This window comes from Myodes glareolus, chromosome 21, assembly GCF_982192425.1.
Source record: "Myodes glareolus chromosome 21, mMyoGla1.1, whole genome shotgun sequence".
Taxonomy (NCBI): Eukaryota; Metazoa; Chordata; class Mammalia; order Rodentia; family Cricetidae; genus Myodes; species Myodes glareolus.
The window spans coordinates 44,645,679-44,670,743 of NC_142046.1; the positions used below are offsets into that span (position 1 = coordinate 44,645,679).

The 25,065-nt window shown below is 37.5% G+C and overlaps 1 protein-coding gene across 3 annotated transcripts in view; it reads right to left on the reverse strand.

Moving 5' to 3' along the window:
* Positions 1 to 25,065, reverse strand: part of Kcnh7 (potassium voltage-gated channel subfamily H member 7) — a 433,159-nt gene that overhangs the window by 141,001 nt on the left and 267,093 nt on the right. For all 3 annotated transcript variants that reach the window (XM_048426222.3, XM_087900009.1, XM_085681045.2), the window contains exon 3: positions 1,771 to 1,926. In XM_048426222.3, coding sequence (XP_048282179.1) covers positions 1,771 to 1,926 — 156 coding nt within the window. The remainder of the gene's footprint in view (positions 1 to 1,770; positions 1,927 to 25,065) is intronic.

Below are 25,065 nucleotides of genomic sequence, written 5' to 3' on the forward strand. Positions count from 1 at the left end.
TATTTGATATACATAAAGTATAGAAGTTTTAAATTTCTATTATTAAATTTTTGTGATGTCTTCCAATGTCCAATAGAAATACCAGATATATAAAGACCAATTTTCATATGAATCTTCTCTCAACCAAATAAATCAATAGGAAGATGTCAAATCAAAGCACCCATAATCTGGGCATACAGCATTGTCACAAGAATAGCTTCAGGCTTCTATTTTTGTCTACACCGAGAAATGTTCACCTAGAACTAGAACAGCAGAATTTGCTGAGGAGAGCACAGGATGGATCAGAGAACAGAGTCACACAACCTATGTAAGGAAAGAGGAGGCACTAATCTTGGAATTATGAACTGTACTCTGAAGAGCATCCTTGCACACTTTGCAAGAATAAGTTTAACTTAGTACGTTATGTTGGGGAAACTGAGGAAATCTGTGTGAATACTGATTATGTTTTATTAGAAATTTAAAATAAAAGTGAAAAATGTAAAAATGTTCCAAAACTGACAGACTGGACAATGACGTCAAAAAAGGGGCAGGGGTTGGGGAGGAAAACCATAAGACAGACTAAGTTTGCTGTCAAGATATAAAAATCTAATGATACAATCCAAACTAAAAAGTCAAGTAGCTTACTACTAATGATATTTAAGAACACAATGACAGGCTAAAAGAAATATATTATTGACTGAAATTGTATGGTGGGAATGGCAGAAAAAAACTTTGAGCTAATTTTCTTCTCTCTCAAAATAAGGAATCAAAATTCACTGTGTGATGAAGATGAAGGAAGGACCTAATCTATAAAGTCAACAAATTATATAATTGCAGATCAATGGCATCCCGTAAACTATTAGACAACTATTTAGACAACTATCAGAAAAGTAAAAATGTTACCAAATATAAGAAGAAAGTTATGCAGACTGAAACAACCAAACACTAACACAATTAGATGAAATAGATCAGCACAGAATGCTATCACTGTGAAAAACAATCAATTTTGTCAATAAACATGCATTCCCACTAGAACTGTAATCAAATAAAAGGGAAGTATAGCTTCTTAGTGAGCATCAAGAAACAAGCACCAAATGGATGGAATGATACAACTAAAACAAATCGAGAAAAAGATTCATGTGTCATAGATTAAGGTACAGGAGACTGAGTTGAAAAAAATCAGTAAATGAAGCCAACCGAATACCCTCCAACAGTGTAAACTGCTTTATTTTACCAATATAAAGTTATTTATATGAAGTATTAGTTTTTAAAAGCATCTTTTATGAGTTTATTGGCCCATTATTTTAAGTTAACTGCAATGAAACTTTTTTAATTTATAAGCTAATATCTTGTCAAGTATTACAATTTTTTGTTTACCTCATGTAAAGTATTATTTCTAATACCTAATATTTGAAAACAGTCTAAGTGTTTTTCATTGTTCAGTAAAGTATTGGTAAAGTGACTAGCGTGGTGGAGTACACTTTGAATCTCAGTACTGTGGAAGCAGATGCAGTCAGTTTGGGGCCAGCCTAGACTATATACTAAGTTCAGAGGCCATTCAAAAATACATAGTATGACCCTGTCCAGAAGAAAAAAATCAGCGGCATTCGCATCATGGAATACCTGAGATACATGACTGTAAAGGAGATGATAAATTTTGTAGAGTAGCATCAGCTATGGCTATCTGAAATAAAGTAGCAATATTTTCTATGTAGGAACTGACTAATACAAACGCCTACAGCAGCAGCAGCAGAGTATTCGGATTTTATGGATATGTGGCCTTGTACTTACGGTTTACAGATTTGACTGGTAATATTGGGTTTACCCTCTCTGGGGAGGCAGCACTGTCTTCATCTGTCACATACTCAAAATTAATGATGAACATCATAGCCACACCCTCTTGGTTCTTCACTGGGATTATGTGAGTGTTACAAATGAAAGTGGAGCCTAAGGGGAGGAAAAAAAAAAAAAACGAGTGTTAGATCAAGCATATACCTTCTCTGTGAACTATCAGGAATGACAAAATTGAAATGCATTCCTAAAAAAACTTGTCTTAAATGATCACTGACAGTCAATAAAATAATTTAATTTTTCCATAATTTATTGCATATTTATTTATTTTATAGACACACATAAAAAGATTAGAGTGCAATTCAGTTACTATATTGTGGAAAAACACAATATCAAATCCTATTAGCTTTTACCAATAACTTTAACAACTAGTATAGAAAAATATTTTCAAGATTCTAGAAAACACATTCATCCATGCCCTACATATTTGTATTAAGTCTATGTCTATGAGAAAAATATTTGTATGAAGAGTGAAGAGATATTCATTTTATATCACCATGATTTTGAAATATAAAATGTATCTTTTTTTTAAGTTCCTAAACCCAGTAAATTACTGTATATTTTAGATGTGCTGCAAAAAATGAGAAAAATGCAAGCATCCAAGTGACAATGTTTTATTTGATTTTAATTGGTTAGAACATAGGAAAATGTCTATATTATTGTATTACTGTTTTCTGTATTACCATTAGCTACCTCTGTGAATCCATCAACACAATCTTTGCCATTTATGATCTATGAAATACAGTTGAGAAGCTGAGTTTCTTTAACCTACTTGCCTTCTGTCTGATTCCTTGGTACTGACAACTAGTAATACTCAAACAGTTCCTTTCTGGTGTGGGAGGTCTTTCTGTCTATGTGTTGCTTTTATTGGTTAATGAATAAAGAACTGCTTTGAGCCTATGGCAGGGAAGAACTGTACTACGTGGAGAAAGCTAGGCTGAATGCTGGGAGAACGAAGGGCAGAGTCAGAGAGAAGCCATGGAGCCACCGCCAGATACAGACATGCTAAAAGTTTGCCGGTTTTACATGGTGATACACAGATTAATAGAAATGGGTTAAATTAATATGGAAGAGTTAGCCAATAAGAAGCTAGAGCAAATGGGTCAAGCAGTGATTTAATTAATACAATTTCTGTGTGATTATTTTGGGGTTGGGCAGCCAGGAACCAAAAAGCGGCCTCTTTGCTATACCCTTCAATCCCTATCTTCTGAGTATTTGCTCTATTCAGTAAAAGTGAGATTAATCTTAAGAACTATGCATTTGTTTCAGCCAAATGTAAATGCAAAACACTTTAGAAAGCAACGTGTATTATGATTTTTTTTTTGCTTTTTTTATATTAGCCCAAGAATTATGTTTCAGTGACAAAATAGGGAGGGGTGTATGAAGGCAAGGTTGATAAGAGATTTTGATGAATTGTGAGAAAATGATGGCCATCTGGAAAGAAGGAACAAAGGTGCGGGCAGATAGCAGAAGGTTTAAACCAAGAACACCAGCATCTTCAAGAACCACAGATTGCTGACATTCTGAAGAGGCATTGCAAATTCTGTTGCAAGCAAAACCAGGAGTGAATAAAGCCCCTTCCTTCCTGCAGAGTCCCGTATCATGGCTCATCGTATCAGAGTTGAGAACAGAAGCTGCCTCTGATACTGCTGTAGATGGAGGATGCAGAGCTTTGAGGAATGCGGCTCAACAGCAATTTGCCATGTGGTAAATTGTTCCAATGGTCTCTAATTTCTACAGAACGGAGTTACAAATACCCATTTAGAGCACTTACTCTTTGTATCTTAAAGATACCAAAGAAGTCTTAGTTACAATTTAGATTTCTAAATACTAATATTCTTCCATATTTGAAATGGAATAGACCCTAATAAAATATCAAACGGAATAGACCCTAATAAAATGTCAAATATATATCAGTAGCCCATACTGCACAGATGCTAAAAAACATGCTTTAAGAATGATTTGCTGCACATCCAGTCTTCAGCTGTATCTTCAATTCATCTGATAAAATAGTTAGCCAGAGCTCTTGTCAAGTTTCCATGGCAACAAACAGGCCAACTTTAGTAAACACAAAATAAGCAATTTAAGAGTGCTCCATTAAAACTAAATATAGAAGTGCCATGGGTCAGGCATCACAATGCAAACTGGTTAAACAGAATCTGAAGCGACGTGAGAAATAACCATCATGCACTTTCCTAATGAGTCAAAATACATATTGATTTTACCACTTAAAATGACATTTCCTACACCATTTAGAATATAATTGTGAATTCACAGATTTGTTATTCAGCAGTTTGAAATCTTTCAACATTTGAGGTATACTGCTGATTGTGAAGCAGAAACAAAAACTAGATCTTTGAGAAATCAATAAATAAAAGATTCAAGGATGGAGATCTAATAGGCTTGTATTAGAACAGAGCTATTTTGTATTGACTAATAAAAGGAAAACCATGCCCTTCCATACAAATGCCTGAAGTTTACTGTTGAGTACTGAAAAGCACATAATCATCGTGCTCCAAGAAAACAGTTCAACGCATGTATATCAGCTCCACACCTCATTGCATATGTATAATTAATATGAGATTTATTGCTTCCTACTATTGCTTCCTACATGCTTCCATTAAATAATATATCCTTTTTACAGTCAACTGAAGACTCACACATATATGCTCTCCAGTTTTAGTTTGGGGAGTTGACATATCCATCAATCCTGTGTAGCCCCTGGAAGGCACACAGTGAAAGGGGAGACACAGAATACAAGGAGGAGCATATATGGAATGTATTTTAGCTTGCATAATTCTGCAGCCTTCAAGCACTGTTGAATTACTGCTTCTGTAAAGCAACGTTCCTGTCAGAGTCATCATTCTGTGATTGTTAATATTTTTTCCCTGAATGAAACGGTAGAAGCAAAAGGAACAGAAACAGAACCTGTGAAGCATTACTTTAACAATGAAGAAAAGACTTATTCAATGATATTTAAATAGCATTAAATCAAGAAAGAATTTAAACATTGTTAAAGTACATCACGTATTCAAATGAAATTAATAGTGTTTGTTAAGAGGCAGAATATTTACAATAACATTATCTATTATTTATGTAGTTATGCATGCAATTATGCTACACTAATACTGGTTAGACTTGGGTTCATTTCCATATTTTTGTTTTCTGAGTGAAAACCTTTCCAAAGTGGAAAAGGTGTTTTTAGGAGAAACAGTGTTCATTTTAATAAATTTTTCAGAATTTAAAACTTTTAAACTCTCTGTATTAGTCAAGAAAAGCATGGTCCTTTGAATAATACAACAATTACCTCTTTATTCATAAATCAGTGGCTTATTCTCAGCTGTATTATGAAGTGAAATGAAAGGCCATGATTTTTCTGCATGAAGTTCTTTGAAAGTATTTTTTTTTGTCTGTAATGTGTACTCAAGGGGCATCTTATGTATACAAGGAACATCAGGGAAGCCGAGTAACTATACCAGCATGGTGACTACAAAGTCTGAGGTGTGGAGGGTAGGTCAAGGGAGATACAAAACGGCATACCAACTGAGAACGTCGCTCTGTTGGAAAAGTGCTGGGACATTTTATGCACAGATTGCTTCATTTGATTTAAAACTATCATTCACCTGTGTATGCAAGCAATAGCTTGCTGAGAAGGCCAGGATGGGAGCAAAGAAGGCACTTAGGAAAACACTGTCAGAAAACTGGCGTGAGTATAATAGTTTATACTAGGACTGTGTGGGTGAAAGCGCTGAGGTGGAGTTCAACATGTGTTGAACAAGAAGGATGGCTTACTATTCCTTAAACTGAGAGTAAGGCAAGAAGTGGTCTTGAAGATTGTGTATATTCGTAGGTGTTTGAATATGGTAACTCTGAATTGCTTGGATATCTACACGGAGAAGATAAACACAAGGCGCAGCAGTTAAGTTTAGTATAGGTTTTAATCTAAGCCAAAGTTATGAATTTGAAAGTTGTTGGGGTGGATAGGTATAGAGAAAGTTTGTGGCCTTATTCCAGACACACTTTAGAGTCAGAGGACAGATGAGCAAGACCCCATAATGATCATGGAGGAACACATAATGATCATGGAGAAACACATAGTGAAGTGGGAGGGGTATCAAGACTGTGGGCCATCAGGGCTTCAGAGCCACAATTATTCCCTAAGGAGGACTCCATGAGCTCTTGCTAATAATCATCATGCAATATTAGCAAACATGCAATTCTTTAAGAATTATTTCTTAGAACTGTGGCCAGGAAGCTGCTTAGACGCATTCAAGAATGAATGAACCACAGAAATTACATCCGACAACAGAAGATTCTTTTGAACTGTTCTACTAATGGATGGACTACACACAGTTCTAGCACAGATCAGTAGCTCGAAAAGACATTAAATCTATATTTTCTTGCTTGAAAAATGGCTGTATGTTTCTATACTTCTACAAAGTACGTTGAATTGTTTTAAAATAACTCTATCCACATTTGTTCACATTAAGCTATTTAATTACTTAAGCTCAAGAAAGGTCTAATTCTATTTTGAGACGTTTTTCTTAGTTTTGCCTTGTTCAGTGTTTACTGATTTTCTCTGCACACGGTACCTAGACAAAACATGGCGGCTCCTCTTGCTGAAGAGAGCTAGCTTGGCAGCTGGAATGTGCGTCTCTGAGACCCTGTTCCACTCTTTTATATTCTGAGCAACCTGCTAGCTCTACTAAATGGCTCCGATCAGTTCATACTTTACTTATCTGTAGCCTGTAAACAAACTATCCTTGTTGCCGATCCTTGTTCTTGGAATCAAATAAGTGAATACTTGTGCAGTCAGTGATTAGGATAGAATTCTTTATACCATGCTAACATGATGTTCTAATAGGTCAAATCTATTCTCACTTGATTTCTATTGCTGGGATAAGTAGCCTGACCAAAAACAACTAGGGAAAGAAAGATTTTATTTTAGCTTACACTAACATGCCAAAGTCTATCACAGAGGGGAGCCAGGGAATAATCCAAGCAGGAACACGAAGCAGGGACCGAATGAAGTGGAGTCCCTAGGAGAATACTGTTTACTGACTTGCTTCCAGACTCATTTTCAGCTACCTCCTTACACCACACAGCACATGTTGTCCAGTGATCACACCCTGCCTAGAGAGGCCTGGGCCCTTCTCTCTTAATTAGCAACAAAGACAGTATCTTACAATCATACCCATAGGGCATAACGGAGAGGGCAATTTGTTTTTTTAACTGAGTTCCTTCGTCCCAGGGTTTTCAGTTTGTAGTTAGCTGGAACAACCTAGCCAGTACATCAAGAACGAGGATGAGACTAAGCTCCAATTCTCTACCAATTGACAAAGCCATGCAACTGTTATTCCAAGGACATAAAGCAACTTGGAGAAGGGGAAGAATGTGGTAGAAAGGACCGAGGAAGAGATTTCACTGGGGAAGCTGACTGTGAGTATCCCATCTCAGGGACTTTACATCTAAGGTCCTCTATAAAATAGAAATTTTTGTGGATCGAGGACCCTTGAAATGTACTCCCTAATGAAAGGTAATTCTTAAATTGAAGCCGAGGCCAGTGTTTGAAAGACAGTAAAATGTACAGTAGCCAGATTGTGGGCATGGGGCCCCAATTCTGCAGTTATAGAGGGCAAAGAATTTACAACATCTCTTCTTCCACACAGCCAGTCATACCACGACTGAGTAACGGGCAGGACAGTGGTGTGGGTGATGTTCACTCGCCTGAACCCATGCATTGGACTAAGAACTTCATGGAGCTAGGGATGAGTGGACTCCAGAAGAAGAGGGATGAGGAGGCAAGTCCCTTGACAATAAGGACCATCTGAATGGGGAGAAAAACGTGCAGGAAAAGGCAGCTAAATGCAGGTAAGATCAACATAGCCTCTGAACGGCACATCCTTCTGTCTGGGAAAGGCCATGTCAACGCTGAACATCTGCTAATCCTGCAGAAAGCCAACAAGCCAGCCAAGTGACAACTGCCGTCCTATTCAGCCTTTCCTCCCTCTCACTTTATACTCCAAGGGGAGCAAATAGAAACCAGCTTTCTAGAAGCTACTCAAGGCACACTGCGGATTGTTAAATGCAGGTCAGACCTTGGATCTTTAGATCTGTTTTTACAATAAAAAGTCATCAGAAGTCCAACGGCTGAAACTGATTCATAAAACAACATGCGTGACAAACCCCCACCCAAATAGCACTTGGTTATCCCCTGTCAGTAAAGTTCATGGGATGATGACAGACAAAATAAACAGCATTTTTGTCACATTGCAAACTTTGCGGTATACAACAGTTTCTGGGCACACAGAGAACACTTAGAAGCAAAATTCAATAACGTGAGCTATTATCTTTGCCTATTCTTGCTGGATCTTCAAAGGGCAAGTGTGGTAGCTATTTTTAGCTGTCAACTTGACTGTATCTGGAATTAACTAAAACCCAGGTGTCTGGGTCCAATTGTGAGGGAATTTTCTTAAGTGACTTGAAGCGGGAAGATCCACCTTTAATCTATGCCACCCCTTCACGCGGCAAGCTATCTAACGGGCATCGAAGTGGGAAGCTCTTGTTCTTTACCCGCTTGCCATAGCAAGTCCATTCTCTTACTAGCTTGTTTCTTTGGGATTCCAGCATATACTGAAGACTAGCTGAGATATCCAGCTTCATGGACTGAACACCTACTGGATTACTGGATTCTTGGACTTCTCACGGGTAGACAGTCATTGCTAGACTATCTGGACCACATATAGTCACTCTAAAAAAATCTAGTAATACATATAGGTATTGCTATAGATAAATAGTTTTGTTCCTCTAGAGAACACTGACTATTACGTTAAGGTAATTGCTCAGACTCTTTATGCATTTTTCTCTAACCTTCTACCATTCTTAGAGGTAGAATCACAATGTTTATCTTTGGAACACCAAATAGAGAATATTCCTTTCTGAACTAATCAATTTAGCGAATACTTGGGTTCTTTTATTCCTTTCTCTCTAGTAGACTGGAAGGCCTTTGAAGATTAAAAAATGTCATTAAAAGCTGGCTCTAGAATAAAAATAAAACACAGCAATCTCTAGGGAAGGAAAAGGCCTCATCTAAAAGGCAGGGCTGTTAATTTTGAATAAAAAGACATGTTAGAAAAATCAAAGGGGAATGCTCTTCCCACAGGAGAAGAAAGTATCTGGTCACTAATTACTCATGGTAGAATTAGGTAGAAAAACGTGAAAAACAAATGAAATTGGTGCTTGACTTTCTGTATGTAACACTCATTTTCCTTCTTTCACTGAGAGTGTTTCACTGCTCTGTCCTGGCATGCCCACTCACAGGTGAAAGGGTACAAACATTTACATATCAAAAAGGAGACTTGTGAAAAATCACTAATTTCTTATTGAACTGAGAATGACTTAATTGATTATCACCAACCGGGGAATTTTTAAAAATCTTCAAAGTTAAAGCAACCTAATCGACAGCTCTCATGGAGCCTCCATGAGAAGAAATGTTTGGTTTTGTCGTCAGGACATTTTAGCCATCCCCAAATCCATTTTGAACTGTCTCCTAATATCAATGTCCCCACTGTATAAGTTGTGACCTAAAGGAAAGGGACATGTGTTGAAGTACTGGAACAGAACTAGAAGATATTAATGATTGGAGAGTTTATGTGATATCATTTGGCCTTCCACACATCAATATTTTGTTCACCCCTATTCATGGTCCATTCCAGAATCCAACACAACATCGAAAGAAGAAAAGAGCAATGCAGTGTTCCACCTCGTAGGGTAAACACTCCCAGACCTCAGCACACCATGGGAGTGCTATAAATATTTGTTGAGTTGATGGTTGCTTCCTTTCCTTCTTCCTGATGGTGAGATAGTCCACATAAAGTTGTCCACTGAAGGGAACTCATGAGTGGGACAGTGGAGCATTTGCTCCCAAGTGGGCAGTAGCCTGTAGCTTTAAGACAGGATCTGGAGTCAAGAGACACGAGATACCCGCTTTCTGAACCTGCTACATTATTGAGCTTTCCTTCTGCCTTCTCTCTCTGTGGGGTGAGAAGCATGCCATATCAACACAAAGAAAATGGACAGTGAGAATTATGGGTAGGAGAAAGTTACAGCTTTTTACTCAGTGGGAAAGGCCTTGCTGAAGAAAGCACATTTTAGTAAAGTAACAAGGAAATAAGTGTGCATTAAGGAGAAAGGCCAAGGGAAGGTCAACAACACCTATAGAGGCTCCACTGTAGACTGAACTGTGTCCCTTCCGAAACTATGTGCTGTACTGAAGCCACTGTGTGACTATTTGGAGCTAGTCCTTTTAAGGAGTAAAATACGGTCATAAGTGGAATTCTAGTTCAGTGAAGTCCCTAAAAAATAGAGATAGAGCCAGGGGTGTCCCTGGCATAGGAGAATATTTAAGTACCTAATAAAGTATAACCGTTTGCAACCCCAAACTGCCAGCTTTCTGACCAGTAAGAGGGGAGATTCTATTATTGTAAGTACAGATCTGTGCTATTTTGTTTTAGCAGCGTGTATAGAATAGCCTCAACGCGGGGAAGCCAGGGAGGTAGACAGTGTGGCTGAAACAGATGAAGATGGCGTACATTGTAATGACTTGGGTTGACAGTGTGAACCCACTGTGCAAATTGAGAGGGAAAATGATGACTCTGGAATATTAGTGCAATAAAGGCATGGCTGGGTGAAGTTTTTGACATTTTACTACACATGCATAGTATATTTTAATCACAGTCACCTCCTCTTTCTATTTTCATGTCTTCTTTATATTTTTATTTCAGGGGTCCTGTATGTTTAATTAAGGATGCTTACAGAATCAGAAAGGAGTAAAGGGTTATCATGCTTATTCACTCTACATCAACTAACCGCACGCTAGAATAATGTTATTACCCGGAAAAGATGAAGAAGGGTTGTGGGAGATCCTGTCCTGGTGGTTTAGAAATTTAGTCTGTTGGTGTTAAGGAAGTGACAAGGTGTTCTGAGAAGGGGAGTAGTGTCTCATGAAGAAATTCTTCACTGTACAGAGAACTTCAACATGGGCTGCTGTAGCTATTAGTGATGTCACAGAGAAAACCGAAGTTCAAAGATGTAGGAGCGATATATTTGATTAAAGAGACAGAGGTCCATTTAGAAAGGCCATTAAATAACTCTTACCCAACATCATATCAACAAAAAGAAATGAAGCAGTCAATTCAAGTGAGCACATACAGTATGTTTGGTCTGATGGATGGAGTCTAGCTGGACTGCTGTGGGAGGTATGGAGCTATCAGTAGACTGAGGGTCATTTTTCTTATTTTCTCAATCACCTTGCTAACTCTAAAAGAGTATGCTGAAAACAAACAGGAGGAACTCACATGAGTTAATAAAACTGTGCTTTCTGTAGGTGCATTTTAAATAAAAATGCACCCAAGAAGTCAGTGTGTCTAGTGATACCTTAGCTTTAAGGAAAGCTCCTTAACATAATAAATATATTCGTTCCCCAACATAATTAAATGGGTGTAATCATAAACAAATATAAATAGTCTCTGTCCCTACTGGAGTAACAAGAGTAACAAGGAGCTACAATTGTTCTTTCTGATCTTTCTAGATAAACATTATCTATTCCTTGTCTGCCAGCTTTAAAAAAATATGGAAAATTTATCTATGTTATATAAGCTTGGTTATGACATTCATGTGATAAGTATTTCATGTATCAGAAGAATAGTTTGAGTTTAATTATGTCTTATTTAAGTAATTTTAAATGCTCAAAATGACAAGGCTGTATGATTTTTGACTTTGTAGTTCTGTATACACGTAAAACTATCATTTATCTGACTCTTGTCATTTGCCAAAGGACCTTACACAGGACTATTTATAAATGTCTCCCAGAATTGCACTGCCCATCTGTAAAGAGGGCAATGACAGGCAGTGGAATATGCACAATGTTATTGGTAAGACAAAATGAGGTAATGTATTCAAAGCACTCAGCAAGGAGTCGGCATGTAAGAAGTGAAATATAAAGGAATGCTCTTGTTATTAACTGACAAGGAGAAGTGATTTTCTCAGTTGAAAATAGTAGATCAGCATCTTCCAATGGTTCACTGGTGCACTGGAGGCATTTATTGTCTAAGGGATTTCAGATATGAACTCATCAACTCAGTACCTTTAGCTTTGCTGAGCAGGTGCATTAGAGAACTGTTAGATGAGGGTGCCGACTTCCCAGAAGATAGACCTTCCATCAGCTAATGTCCAAGGCAGGGCTCTTTCACTTTGTAGTGATGAGAGCCTGGTTTAGTTCTTAGATTCTTTCTGTCTTTGTAAATTGTTCCCGAATGCGCACAATACATTAGGCGACTATGAGAACATACTTTGAACATTTTGATATGCAATAGCAATGTGTGAATTATTTTGAATTTTTAGAAACACTTTGGTTAACACTTGAAAGTACATTTTAGGTAGGATGCTCATGTTAACCTCTAACATTTATTGTGTTTCAGACACTGTACTGATGGATTTGAAAGCTTTCATATCATTACAGCCTCAGAAAAACATAATAACAGACAATACTGTCATTTGCCATCATCTTAAATATGAAGGCAGCTATGCATATTATTTTCTTCTCTTGTGATGTTGGGACACTTTGTCCCTTATGACAACTTGGGCAAAATGCTGATCTCCTGAGTTCTTTGTTATGGTAAGACTCTGAATTCTAGGATTTTCAAGTCAGGTGTATACAAAAAGATTTTTATCTTTTGTGGCACTTTGCTGAAAATTAAACACCCTCACTTCTTTTCTCGGGCTTTTATGTTTTTACAATGTCCTTGGCTTAGATAGATTAGGTTCCAAGACTTTTTTCTTGGAAGTCAAATGGTTCTGCCTTGGGACCTTTTAGGAAAAAACATGTTCTTGTCTGATGCCTGTAGTTTTCCATTTGCTACCACCACAAAGCAGTCTTTCAAGCAAGCAATAGAATCAAAGGTTTGAATTTTGACATGACTGGGAATAGAATTTATGAAACCTGGATGGAGAAGGAAGGCTTGTAAGCCACAGGAAATAAAACTCAGAGGTTTAGGAAGTTCCTAAAAATTACAAGATTCATAAGATTCTTCCCCAAGGATATTCTAGTAGTAAGTACTGGAAGAGTGCCTGCCTGTGAGTCCTGATCCTGTGGGGAACTTCAGAGAGGTGGCTTCAGTTTTCACTCATGCTGAGGTGGCCTTTCCAATGTTGCACAGTCGTTGAGTTCTCACTCCTATGCTTTGATGGAACCCCAGGAAACTCACTCACTGACTCATTAAGCTAGATTCAGGTGGAAACTATTCTCTGGTCTGACATTGGTATTCTATCTGAGGTGAATAAATGTTTGTTCACCTGTCTTCAGGAAGAGCCAAACACCACCTGGTTCATTCTCTCTCCTGCATCTGTGTCTTCCAGAGATGTGGAGATGATTCTAGTAAGAGATTTCTGTAACCAGTGTATAGCAAATGCTCTTCTATAATAGATGCTTGACAACCATTATTTATATTAGAGATTTAGAAGTTTACAGGTTTAGATACATTCTCTCTCTCTCTCTCTCTCTCTCTCTCTCTCTCTCTCTCTTTCTCTCTCCTTTTGTGAAATGTTGTTGTAGCTCTGCTTCTGTGTCTCACAAATACGGGGCCAAGACTCTATGCTTGAACTACATCCTTAGCCCTCAAATTCCATTTTAGATAAATCTAAAGTCTAGCTGTCCTCAGTGTCACTGGAAAACATTAAATTGTGTAATGCCCTCTTTCTCACACACAGCCTTTGATGTGGAAGCAAGTAAATATCATAAATAATAAATCATTAAGGTGCTCTTGGAAGAGAGCAATCTATAGAGAGCGAAACATTGGGTCAGGAAAGGATGGAGGATGCCAAATGCCCTGCACCTGTTTGATATATTTTGCTTGGTAATGATTCTTGTCTAAGCTCTCAAAAATCCCCTGAAATCACATTGTCACATTAGATCGCACCATACGAGATGTATATAGCACAAATCTCTCATTGGCTTGTTTTAAGTTTATAGTGTAGTCTTTTCACATCCTACGTCCAATTTGTATCTCATCACAGAGATCAAGTTTTATCCTATGAAAGCAATAATTCAAGAATCCATTAGAAATTGCATGAACTAGCCATAAACTATGTAAAGAAATATCTTTCATTGTGTCTAATCAGGTATCATTTCCTCCTCTTTTGTGGGGCTGAGTATATGGGAATTTATAATTGTTTGTTGAATCACCCCTAGATGCTGATAAACTTTCTACCAAGATTTAAGTTCAGGTGTTAGGCCCTCTTTAATAATTAACTTGCAAATCCGATTACTGAAAAATCTCAATTTACATCATTAGTGATCAGTCAAGGATAAGTGATTTGATGGTTGAAGTAGAAAGAAAACATCTTATTTTCTCTCATTGACAGTTAAGATTAGCATTTAGGATGAACTATTCATATTACCACGTACTTTGACTCCATTTCATCTGGACGTTTTATACATTCCCGGTATAGTAGATAATACAAGTGTGGGAACAAGCTGGGGATGATGCTCAATGCTATTTTCATTCTTCTGCAAAGCCAAGCCTATATTTATGATGAGACAATTTAGGGTATGTTCATGACGACTTTTTAAAAGTTAAGTGCCTTTATTTTTTTTTTACTTAAATAAATATTTATTAAATTAAAACTACTTTAGACAAAGAACACTCCTCTGGCCATCCCTGACCATCCCTCAAATACCTAAACCAGGCTCATCCCACCAAACTGTCATTTGTTAAGTCAGGTTGCTTTAAATGTGAAGTGACTAAGAATATAAGCAAAGGCGCACATCACAGTATGTGTACAGGTTATCATGGCCAGAACATAAGGAAGATCCAGGGGCCGTGCACCCACTCTACATATGTGATTGCCAACTGATCTTATGTGGCGAGCTCTGTCCATTGAGTTTTTGTGGTTATTGAAAGACTATTCTGTTTCGCACTTGTGTTTTGCTCTCTTGAGCTTGCAATAGTAGAACAGAGACCAAAGTAACAAAATAATGCTAGCATCTCTTAGAATGTGTGAATATGCATTCAGTGTTGCCAAATTCAGCAAGTACCTACGCGGTAGTTGCCTACAGTTTATTAACTACTGTTTTACAAGTTGGAAGTGCTACAAACATGATCAAAAACATGGGTATAGGACTGAGGATATGATTAGAAATAATGCGTTTGCCTAAAAACAGGGGTTCTTTTTTTTTTTTTAAGCCTCACTTCTTAGAAGTAAGTATCTGAGACAGGCATGTAATTCTTCTTAGAGATAAGGGAAGTTCACATAGAAAACATCATTCAGACTGCCTCTTCAATTATGACCGCAGGGAGAAATTTGGAGGGGAGGAGTTTCCGGCCAAAGGAAAGCATAAGCATTGAAAAGTTACGGTGACTGAAGCAAAGTGCGTGGTTTGAGTTAACGAGGGTAGAGATTTCAAAGTCCTATTTCCTCTCCTTTGTCGTTCACACATCTCTTATCTGTAGAGGTTCAGCATAGACAGGATTCCTTTCTCCTGCTACCTAGGGGGTAAAAAGGCACTTTCTAACTGGAGAGTCTCCCATTTTAATTTCATCCATCTGGTTCTTGAGAGGCAAGGATTTCAGACAGCTAATTGAATTGACCCATGCCAGGTATTCCTCTGGTTGATAATGGCTGCATTTGTCAAGTATTTGCTTCCTACTAGTTACACAAACTATTTTTATTTATTTATTTATTTATTTATTTATTTATTTATTTATTTATATTTATTTTAACATGGCACATGGAATCCTCATAAGAACCTTTACCAATTCTATGAAACAAATCCCATCCCTGCAAGAAACTTCTGGCATGAGAAGAATAAAGAACTCCCCTGAAGCCCACAGTTCTGTGGGAGAGTCCAGATTTTATCGGTAACGCTTGGCTCAAGCTGATATATTTCACAGCACAAAGACACTCCTTCCTACCTCTTCATTCCTGCTGGGTGTGGCCTAATTCTCACAGGGCTCCATATTTCCCTGCAGCTCTGTTCCAGCACACATCCTTGGGATTCTCTTCTTGATCCCTTACTGCAAAGGGGTATATTTAAAAATGGCAGACACATCACTGACAACCTCTGGCTTCAACTGAGAGTCTCCAACAATGGGAGAAGATCATACTGGGGTTATCATTAAGTTCCTTAGGTATGCTAGGAACAAATATAATAAAAGGAGAAAAATCAAGAAACAAAATTGAAGTGCTAATAATTGTTTTACTTTGTACCTTGACCTTCTTACGTTTTCAAATATGCCAATAAAATATCCTTCCCTATTTAAACTAGAGGTAAGTTAGAGTCTAAACTTCCCTCATGTGCCTACACAGTTTTTACAGAACAGTAGCAAGAAGATAAACACATGTGAGAGAATTGTGGTGAGATTCCTGTTATGGGTGTTCTGCATGACTAAGCTTGTTGAGAAGCACCCCATTCCCCTCAGGCTTTGACACCAGGTCTTGGAGCATGTGGGCGCTACAGATGTTCCCTGTTCCCTAAGGCTGTATGAAGCGTGTGCCCGCGGCAGATGACTGGTGGTGGCGGTTACGTCACACTGCTTCATCCTGCCCCGGATATGTGTTTCCAAGGCAGCAAGGGAAGGGGACCACATTTAGTGCTGCTTCGTGTCTAGTTTGTATTTGTCTTTATTGTGCAGCCTACCATCTTTGTAGATTGACAGGACTCACCTCTCTGGTCCAGCTGTTCACCGAGACTGTGAAGATGCAGGATGACATGCTGTGACACACTTTTCTGAGTGACGGTGTTTATGCCCGACAGCCCCTAGAGGCGGTAGTGGAGATGACAAGCTAAAGCTTTCCAAGGGTTAACTTCTGAGTTTCTAACTTATCAGTGTTTACTTTTGGCATAGATTACTTATGGGCTCTAGAAGTTTATCCACATTTATAAATGGAAACAGTAATAGAACCGAATTCACAGGGTGATAGTGTGATAGCTAAATTAGCCAACATCTCTAGAAAGATTATAGTATCACCTTGTACAGTGAAAATGTAATGTATGTTCAAACCACAAGAGAACAATCAGAGAATAATTGTGTGCTCTGTTGCTTGGAAGGCAAATTAGAGAGAAAACACTTGTGTTTTCTAGGCTGCCACCCTACAGCTTCACTGTTGACTTTCTAGATCTTCCTGTCGTTCTCAACTTCTCCAGAGTCTTTGCCTCTACAAATCCATCGGTGTGTGCACTCATCAAACACTGCTTAAAAGCTTGCTGAGCTCAGAAGACACAGAAGGCCTGTGTTCAGACAAGGGGGTACTTCTCAGCTCTGGGGAGATTCCTTCCTCTCTTCCTCCCTCCCTCTCTTCCTTTCTCTGAACCTCCCTCTCTTCCTTTTTTTTTTTTTTGGTCCGGATCAGTACTTTCTGTGTCTCTGTGCTGTTTACTCAAAACAAGGAATATGTGAATATAATCCTTAGACTGAATTGCATTATGTAAAATTCAAGCCTTTTGCTGTTTTAAACAAAACTGTTTATCTGGGCACGAATGGCCTTTTTTCATCTGATGTTTTTGATGCTGATTAGTGAGGGTGTCAACGTGTGATTTTCTGTCCATAATCTAACTCATTTAGTAAGAACTTTCTGGAAATAAAACGTGTTTCTAATGATGGAGATTTCAGACACTTAGGTGAACTATTTTAAGAGATTTTTTTATATTAGTGGGGACTTTTATTACATCTCAAATAATACAGAACAGAAAAATATAAGACTGAGCAGGCGAGATTGTAATAGGTATGAAAGCATAGCAAGGCTGACCTATAATATATTACGTTTGAGAAGAGAGATTAGAGATTTAAGATGAAAGGGATTAATTTCCTACATTCCTTTCTCTCTGTCATTGTAAACTCTTAGGAACAAAGAACAGATATAATATTATAGTATCAGTGCTTATAAAAAGCAAAGGAAAGTGACAGAATTTGGTCATTTAATAACAACACTAGAAAGGCATGGTGGTGTCTTGCTCCAAAATTTCAGATGGCAGAACTTCTTTTTGTTGTTGTTATTTTGTTTTGGTTTGTTTGTTTTCTTTCAAGACAGGAATTCTCTGTGGAGCTCTGGCTGTACTGGAACTCACTCTGTAGACCAGGCTGGCCTGGAACTCAGTGATCTGCCTGCCTCTGCCTCCTGAATGCTGTGATTAAAAGCATGTACCACCATGCCTAACTTGACAAGAAATTCTTTTGACTAAGTTTTTTTATTAAGTCTTTTATAATTTCATATAATTGATCATATTCATATTCAAAGTTTGACTGAATTTAATTTCATTAATATTCTCTCCTATTTCTCTTGCTGGCAGAACCTTGGTATATAGCTCAGGTTGGCCTTGAATTTGATGAACTTTCTGCTTTAGCAGTCTGAGGGACTGGGTGATAGGTATGTGCCATCACACTGTGTTCATTGCTATTTCTTTTTTAATTTTTAAATTCTTATTCCCCTTGGAACTGTGTTTAAGATCGTATGACGTTTCAGCCTGTGACTTTTGTGCGAGGCTCCCAAAGAAGACGAAACCAAATTGTATCTTAATGCAAGAATATTTCCAAATGAATTTTAGAAGTCAAGATGGTATGGAACACTCAGCAGACTATGAAGATTTTGAGTGTTTCTTCGGAGTGCGGCTTCGGGAAAATTAGTTGATTGGTGTCCTAAGCTATTCTTAAGCCGTGATTTTAAAGAAGGAGCTGAGATGTAATGCTAATGTCATCCTGCAGGACTTCATCCATTTGTCCTTCCAGACTGTCTTCCATCTTTCTCCTCCTGCTGATAAAGGGCACAGCATGCTTCTGAGGTTAATCTCCCATGCCCCACTGTTTTCCCCTTGGTTTGTAGGCAGTGGTGGTTGTAAGAAAGAAACCGGAGGAATGGAGGGAGGAGGAAAATGGTTAGGTTGTTTAAATCCAAGATTTCAGCCCTGTGGTGTTACCATGTGTTAGCGCTATCTTGCACAAAAACTCACTGTACAGTGCTCAGTACATAGCTGTGTCTCATCCTACTAACAACCATTCCCACTGTTCATCTTTTCTAGAGTTCTCCTTGAGTTATCTCTTGCTTCCCTAAGCTTATCCATATGTTTATTAATTTTTCATGAATTCTCTAACGTCCCAATTTTAATGTTTAAATATTTTTTTATCTTGATTCATACAAGATGAAAACAATACCAGACAAATAAAATAAATGGAATCTTAGTAAGCAAGTACAATATATTTAAAAAGTAAATATAGAGAAACGTACTCTGGTAATGAGAGTCAGTTAGATGGGTATGTGATTAAAGGCAAAAGCACTACCAAGCAGCAAAGTTAGACTGGGTAGTAATGACACAGCCCCACCTCTGTCCGTGAAGAATTTGTGGAAACCTGAATCAGACAAATGTCAGTATCAGAATTTTTGATTTGAAAAATGACCGTCTAAGATTAAGCCTCCTTTAGAACTTGAAGAGGAAGTTTTAGTTCGGGGCAGTGTTCAGAAGAAGAGCAAATTACCAGGCAGCAATTTTCCAGGCGCATATTCAAAACACTCTAATGAAAGCGAGGGGAGCTCAGAAGGCAGCCATCGGAATGCTAGCACTCAGTGACAAAAGCAGAAGGAAAGCAACTTCAGCACTGACAAGACTTAAATTATTCAGAAACTGCCCATTACCAACCCTGGTGGGAAATCCAGCACTATTTTAAAAGCATCACACTGGATTTCTAAGAAAAGAAGTGGACCATAAATCTTGCATGATAGAGTGGAGATGCTTATACAAGTGAATGAAGAAAACAAAACAAAACCAAACAAAACCAAAATAATAAAACAAAACCAACAAACATTAAAGTATTTCCAAAAGCAAAGAAATAGTAAAGGTTGGTAAAGAAATGAATAAGAATTTAAAGTCACTGTGAAGTAAAAAGTCAACAATAATCTGAAGTTACAGGAAATAGTTTCTAAGTCATTAATTAAAATGGTAAGTTTTTGGAATCATTAAAAGAAAAATAGGCAGTGAGCAACGTTGGGTCACCGAAGGTGTGCTCAGTATCAAGAGAAAGCCAGCTACAAACATTGTATTAGACAGGGAAGAGCCTAAAAACCATGAAATGGGAAAGTAGATCACATTAATTGCTTGCACAAAACAGTAAAAATAAATCTCTTCCCATAATCAATTTTTAAAGTGCACCAAGTTTGGTGCTAGTGCCCTAAGTCTGCAATTTATTATTCTACTGATCAATGTGCTGGCCCATGTGATTTCTATAATAAGCACTTAAAAGAACAACAGCTCAGACCAGCCGTTCTTAGCCAAGTAAGTGACTGGCAACAGAAATAAATTCTGAGGCTGCTAAAGAACGATTTGTTGGTGAAAAGGTGATATATACATATTTTTTTTTCTGTAAGGTAAAATCTGGTCTCTTTTTTGTATTAGAGGTGTTTACAATTAAATAAATAGCTTTTTTTTTTTTTTAAAAAAAAAAAGCCAGAAGCGAGGACTTTGATAACAACTGTTATTAAGCCATTCTGAGCCTTTTAGTTTTCCAAGGGAAGGAATTACTGCTGCCATTTTTCTGGAGGAAGCTAGTAGAATGGGCTCCTTATCCACTCTGCTAATCTGTTGTAGTCTACTATCAGTTTGGGAGTAGAAGTCAGGCACCTGCCCACATCTGTCTCATGCTTAGTAGCCAGCTTATTTCCCTAATTTACTTAGACTTTTAAAAAATTTGCAAATACTTTTTAGGGGTTTTAGAGGGCTTTAAACACTCCATATTTCAATGGACAGAGTGTTTTGAAAGACAAAGGACTTCAATTAAAAATAATGGAAAATAATTGGTATAAACAGGGTTTTCTCTCATTAAATTTCACACTGTTTTCCATGTAGAATTCTGTAGTGCCCTTCATATCTTAAGTTCTTGGTATTCCACACAGCATAATGTCAAAATTGTGAATATGGTACAATTAAGATTCCTATGATTCTTCCAGTTATATGGTGGAGTTAACTTTAAGCAAAAGATTAAAAACTGGGTGTGGTGGTTCTCACTTATAAACGAAATATTTCCGATGCTGAGGTAGAGATATAGGGGGTTTAAGGCCATTGTGGGTTGTTTAGAGTAATCCTTTCTGAAAACAAACAGTAGGCAAACAGACAATAGCAATGCTAATGAAAGAACACTAGAGGGCTATTATTTAAAAGTTTTTAACCTAACTGAAACTTTTAAAGGCTGAGATTTCTCAATGCCTGGTTAGAGCGTAGGAAATAAAATGTTTGCTTGCTAGTTTGGGAGAAATCAGACATCTGTGTGAGAACTCGTGAATGAAAAGGGACGATGTGGTTATTGTGAAGACTGAGAGAGACCCTGGAGATTCCAATCTGCAATCACAGGAGGTGATGTCTACAGTCAACCAATGCAATTTTAAGAAAGTGCATGCGAGCCCAGATGAGAATTGCAGCTTTACACATGGGTTTTTACCTTGTCTAACCCAAGACAGGGAACCATGAACACTATTTCTAAACTTCAGACTGCCAAATCTCTGAGCTAGTAGGTAGACATTTTCAAAGCTCTTGTTGCACTGAATGCCACCACGTGGCAATGAAAATTAGTACTCAGTAAATCTCTTCCAGAAATTATCTTTTCTGACATTCTACAAAGTTCAAGTGAGGTGCCGGGGAGATAACTGAGAACCTAAAGCACTTGCCCGAAAATGAGATTAGTTCATAACCCCAGAACCCACATAAAGGTTAGGTAGGCATGTTTGCCCACCTGTAATTCCAGCCTTACAGGTGTAATATCCAGAGTAAGTTGGCTGCTGCAACTAGTCATGTTGGTGAACTCTAGTTTTGACTGAGAGACCTTGACTTCAATAAGGTGGAGGAGCAATCCAGCAAGATTCCTAAGATTAACCTTTGACTTTCATGTGCAAGTCTCTGTCTTTCTCTCTCTTTCTTGTGCATATATATTCATGTGAGCGCGCGCACACATACACACACACACACACACACACACACTCATGTAAACATGAATACGCTTATACACATTTAAAAAAAGAAAAAAATGCTTTAAAGTTCAGGCTCCTGAAAAGTAAGATTATATTTTGCTTGCACATAAAATTTGATCTTTGGGGAATACACTACGGGGAGACTGAGTTACAATGATTGATAGAAGCAGCTTCAGTGTGGGCAGAAGACACTTCAGGAAACATTAATCCAGGTGATATTTGCAAAATGATGGATGAGACTTATTCAGCAGTTATGATTCATTAAAAAGCTACATGGGACATTTTCATTGTTCCCTTTAGACACTGACTTAGCATAGTTCTGTTCAGAAGACCAGAAAGAAGCAGATATTCTGAGAACCTCTGGGAGGCTGTTGGAAACCAACTACAAGCAAAAGATCTTGGGGAAAAAGATTATTTCATCCAATAACATGAAGAGCTCTAACTACTTCTAAGAAATACTTGAGTAAGAGACAAGGTCACCAAGTAAGAAACTAACACAAATAGAAGGATATTATTTTTGAAAGTGCATTTTCAGATTCATCCTACATATGAGAAATTAAATAGAGGTTACAAAAATTAAAATAGAAATGACCACAGAGTAGACACATTTCCTTTCTGGGATCTCTTTACGTATCTGAAAGTTAGAACAGCATTGTAATATTCCTGATCTCTCTTCACCCTTTCCTTCTCCATGCCCTCGGAATAATGTGAGCACTGTCTGCTTGCTAAAACCAGGATGAGGTGTCGGTGTTTCTGACTCTACTTTTCCTTATCACCAAGGAAAAATTTGACAAAGCTGAGAGCCTAGTCTTTCTTCTATGTGCATCTCTAACTAAGATTGTCTTCTGAGTTTTGGTCTGAAGCACCAAAACCCTTGCAAGAATACAAGCTACAATTCTATCCCTTTGAGTAATAAAGGTGAAAATTTACTCTAGACAATTTGACTTACTTATTTCATATTTATTTATTTATTTATTTGTCTGTGTGTGTGTGTGTGTGTGTGTGTGTGTGTGCATGTGTCACGTCATGTATGTGGAGGCCCCAGGACAACGTATAGTTTTCTCTTTCCACTATGTGGGGCTGGGAGCTGGAACACAGGTCATCAGGCTTGCTTGCAAGTGCATCTATATACTGAGTCATCTTGCTGGCCTACTTACACTGTATTTGTGACACTCAAGGAATATTGCTCACTCCTACCTTGGGGATCATAGCTTCAAGTAACAAGCTGTTTAACGTCTGATTTATCTATACATGTATATGTATATCAAATTCATTACCCCAGAAAATAACCAAAGTGTGGAGATTGGAATGAAATGTCCTCCATAAGATTCAGGCATTTGACTTCTTGGTCCCCAGTCGTTGGCCCTGTTTGAGAAGGTTTAGGAGATGGAGCCTTATGGGAGGAATGCATCACAGAAGTGAGGCTTTGAAGTTTCAAAAGCTGCATGACATTCCTAGTTAGTTCTCTCTCTGTCCTGGTTGTGGTTTGAGATGTGAGCTGCCAGTTTCCAGTCCCCAGCCACCATGTCTGCTAACTGCTATCCCTGCCACCATGGGCCCTGATGCTCTAAGTTAAAATGCACTTTTACCTATAAGTTGTCTTGGTCACCATGTGTAATCACAGCAATAGAAAAACAACTAATACATAAAAATATATGTATATGCATATGTATATGTCTATGTATGTGATTTTCTGCAAATCTTGTGCCATTTTTGGTGGGAAACAATTGAAATGAAAGCGGATGTGGAATCATGTAGGCAAGTGAGGGAGAAAGAAGACTTCAAAAAAAAAAAAGATGAAACAAAATTTCAGGGTTAAGTAGATTCAAGAAAATGTTTTCAGACCATCGCTTTCTCTTTTCTACTAAGCTCTAGTACGGAGAAGTGAGCTATGGAATTCTTGATTACAGCACAGCACACTGGGGACGAAATGCTTACTGTTGCTGATAAAACAAATTACCGCAATTTACTGTTTTCAAGAACTATAAATTTAATAACTGGCAGCTCTGGGGGGTCAGAAATCTCAAGTAATATGCAGGTTGCCTTCTCACAGGAGACTGGGGGTGAATTCATCTTCATGACTTCCCTACTTTGACAGACATTGGCTCCTAGTCATAGCCTAATGTGTCTGTGTCGTGATACTTCAAATACGATGTGATGTTCTCGACCCAAATTCTGTCTGTAGATAAATATGTATGTTTGCACTATAGTACTTTGTGTTTTATTAAAACTATGTATGACTTCATGAAACAACGCATTGTTGAGGAGGTCTGGTCTTGAAAATACTATGCAGTTTTTACTTTTAATTTATGTTTTGTAGTTCACTGGGCTTTCTAAAGTTATTTTCATCAGTGTCTACACACTAGCATGAAGGTTAGCAATTGCACTGGTAGTTTCATATTTGTAAAAATAATTTAGAGCCAAGAGAGGATTTCCTGAATGATAATAGACACAAATACTCTGATGTATTTGATTTAAAAAATTTCATATTTTAAGCAGATTATTTTCCCTAACTATGGGATTCTGGTCATAATTTACAAAATAAGGGTTATTGTCGCAGCTTTATACAGCAAACTAAATTATTTATAAAAATTCTTCACACTATCTTGGGTGTGTCTTTAACAACATGCAAATACTCTTACAGTCTATCAACGCAGATACACATATACTTACATACATACACAGAAAGCTAAATAGAACCTTATTTTCACATGTATTATGTAATTTGTAAAATATTAGACTATAGTACATCTATTGGAAACCAATGAGATATAATTCTATTTTTTAAATAAACCATGTCCATATAGAATAGCAAAAGGTTCAAAGCTTGCTTTGAAATGTAAGCATTTGTGATTATTTTTATTAAAGAGAAGTACATATAATTCACATATGCATTAATTATTCATACAAAGACTAGAATCTGGATAGATATGCACTTGGTATCAAATTATAATTAAAACTATCACTTGTGAAATATTTATTTGCTCACAAGATCTCTTCCAAATGCTTAGTAGAAATCATCCTATATGTATATGATTCTCAGTCAAGATTGTACATTATTGTCTTCATTCTATAGATGAGTCTGTAAGGAAATGAATATTCAGAGGGTTCTTTGCTGTGTTCACAGACTAAAGAAATAAAGAAACCTCAATAAATTGTGTGTATTACTTTTGTAATTATAGAAAAATCTGGGGGAAAATGATCTCTGCCAAAAAACAAAAACAAAAACCA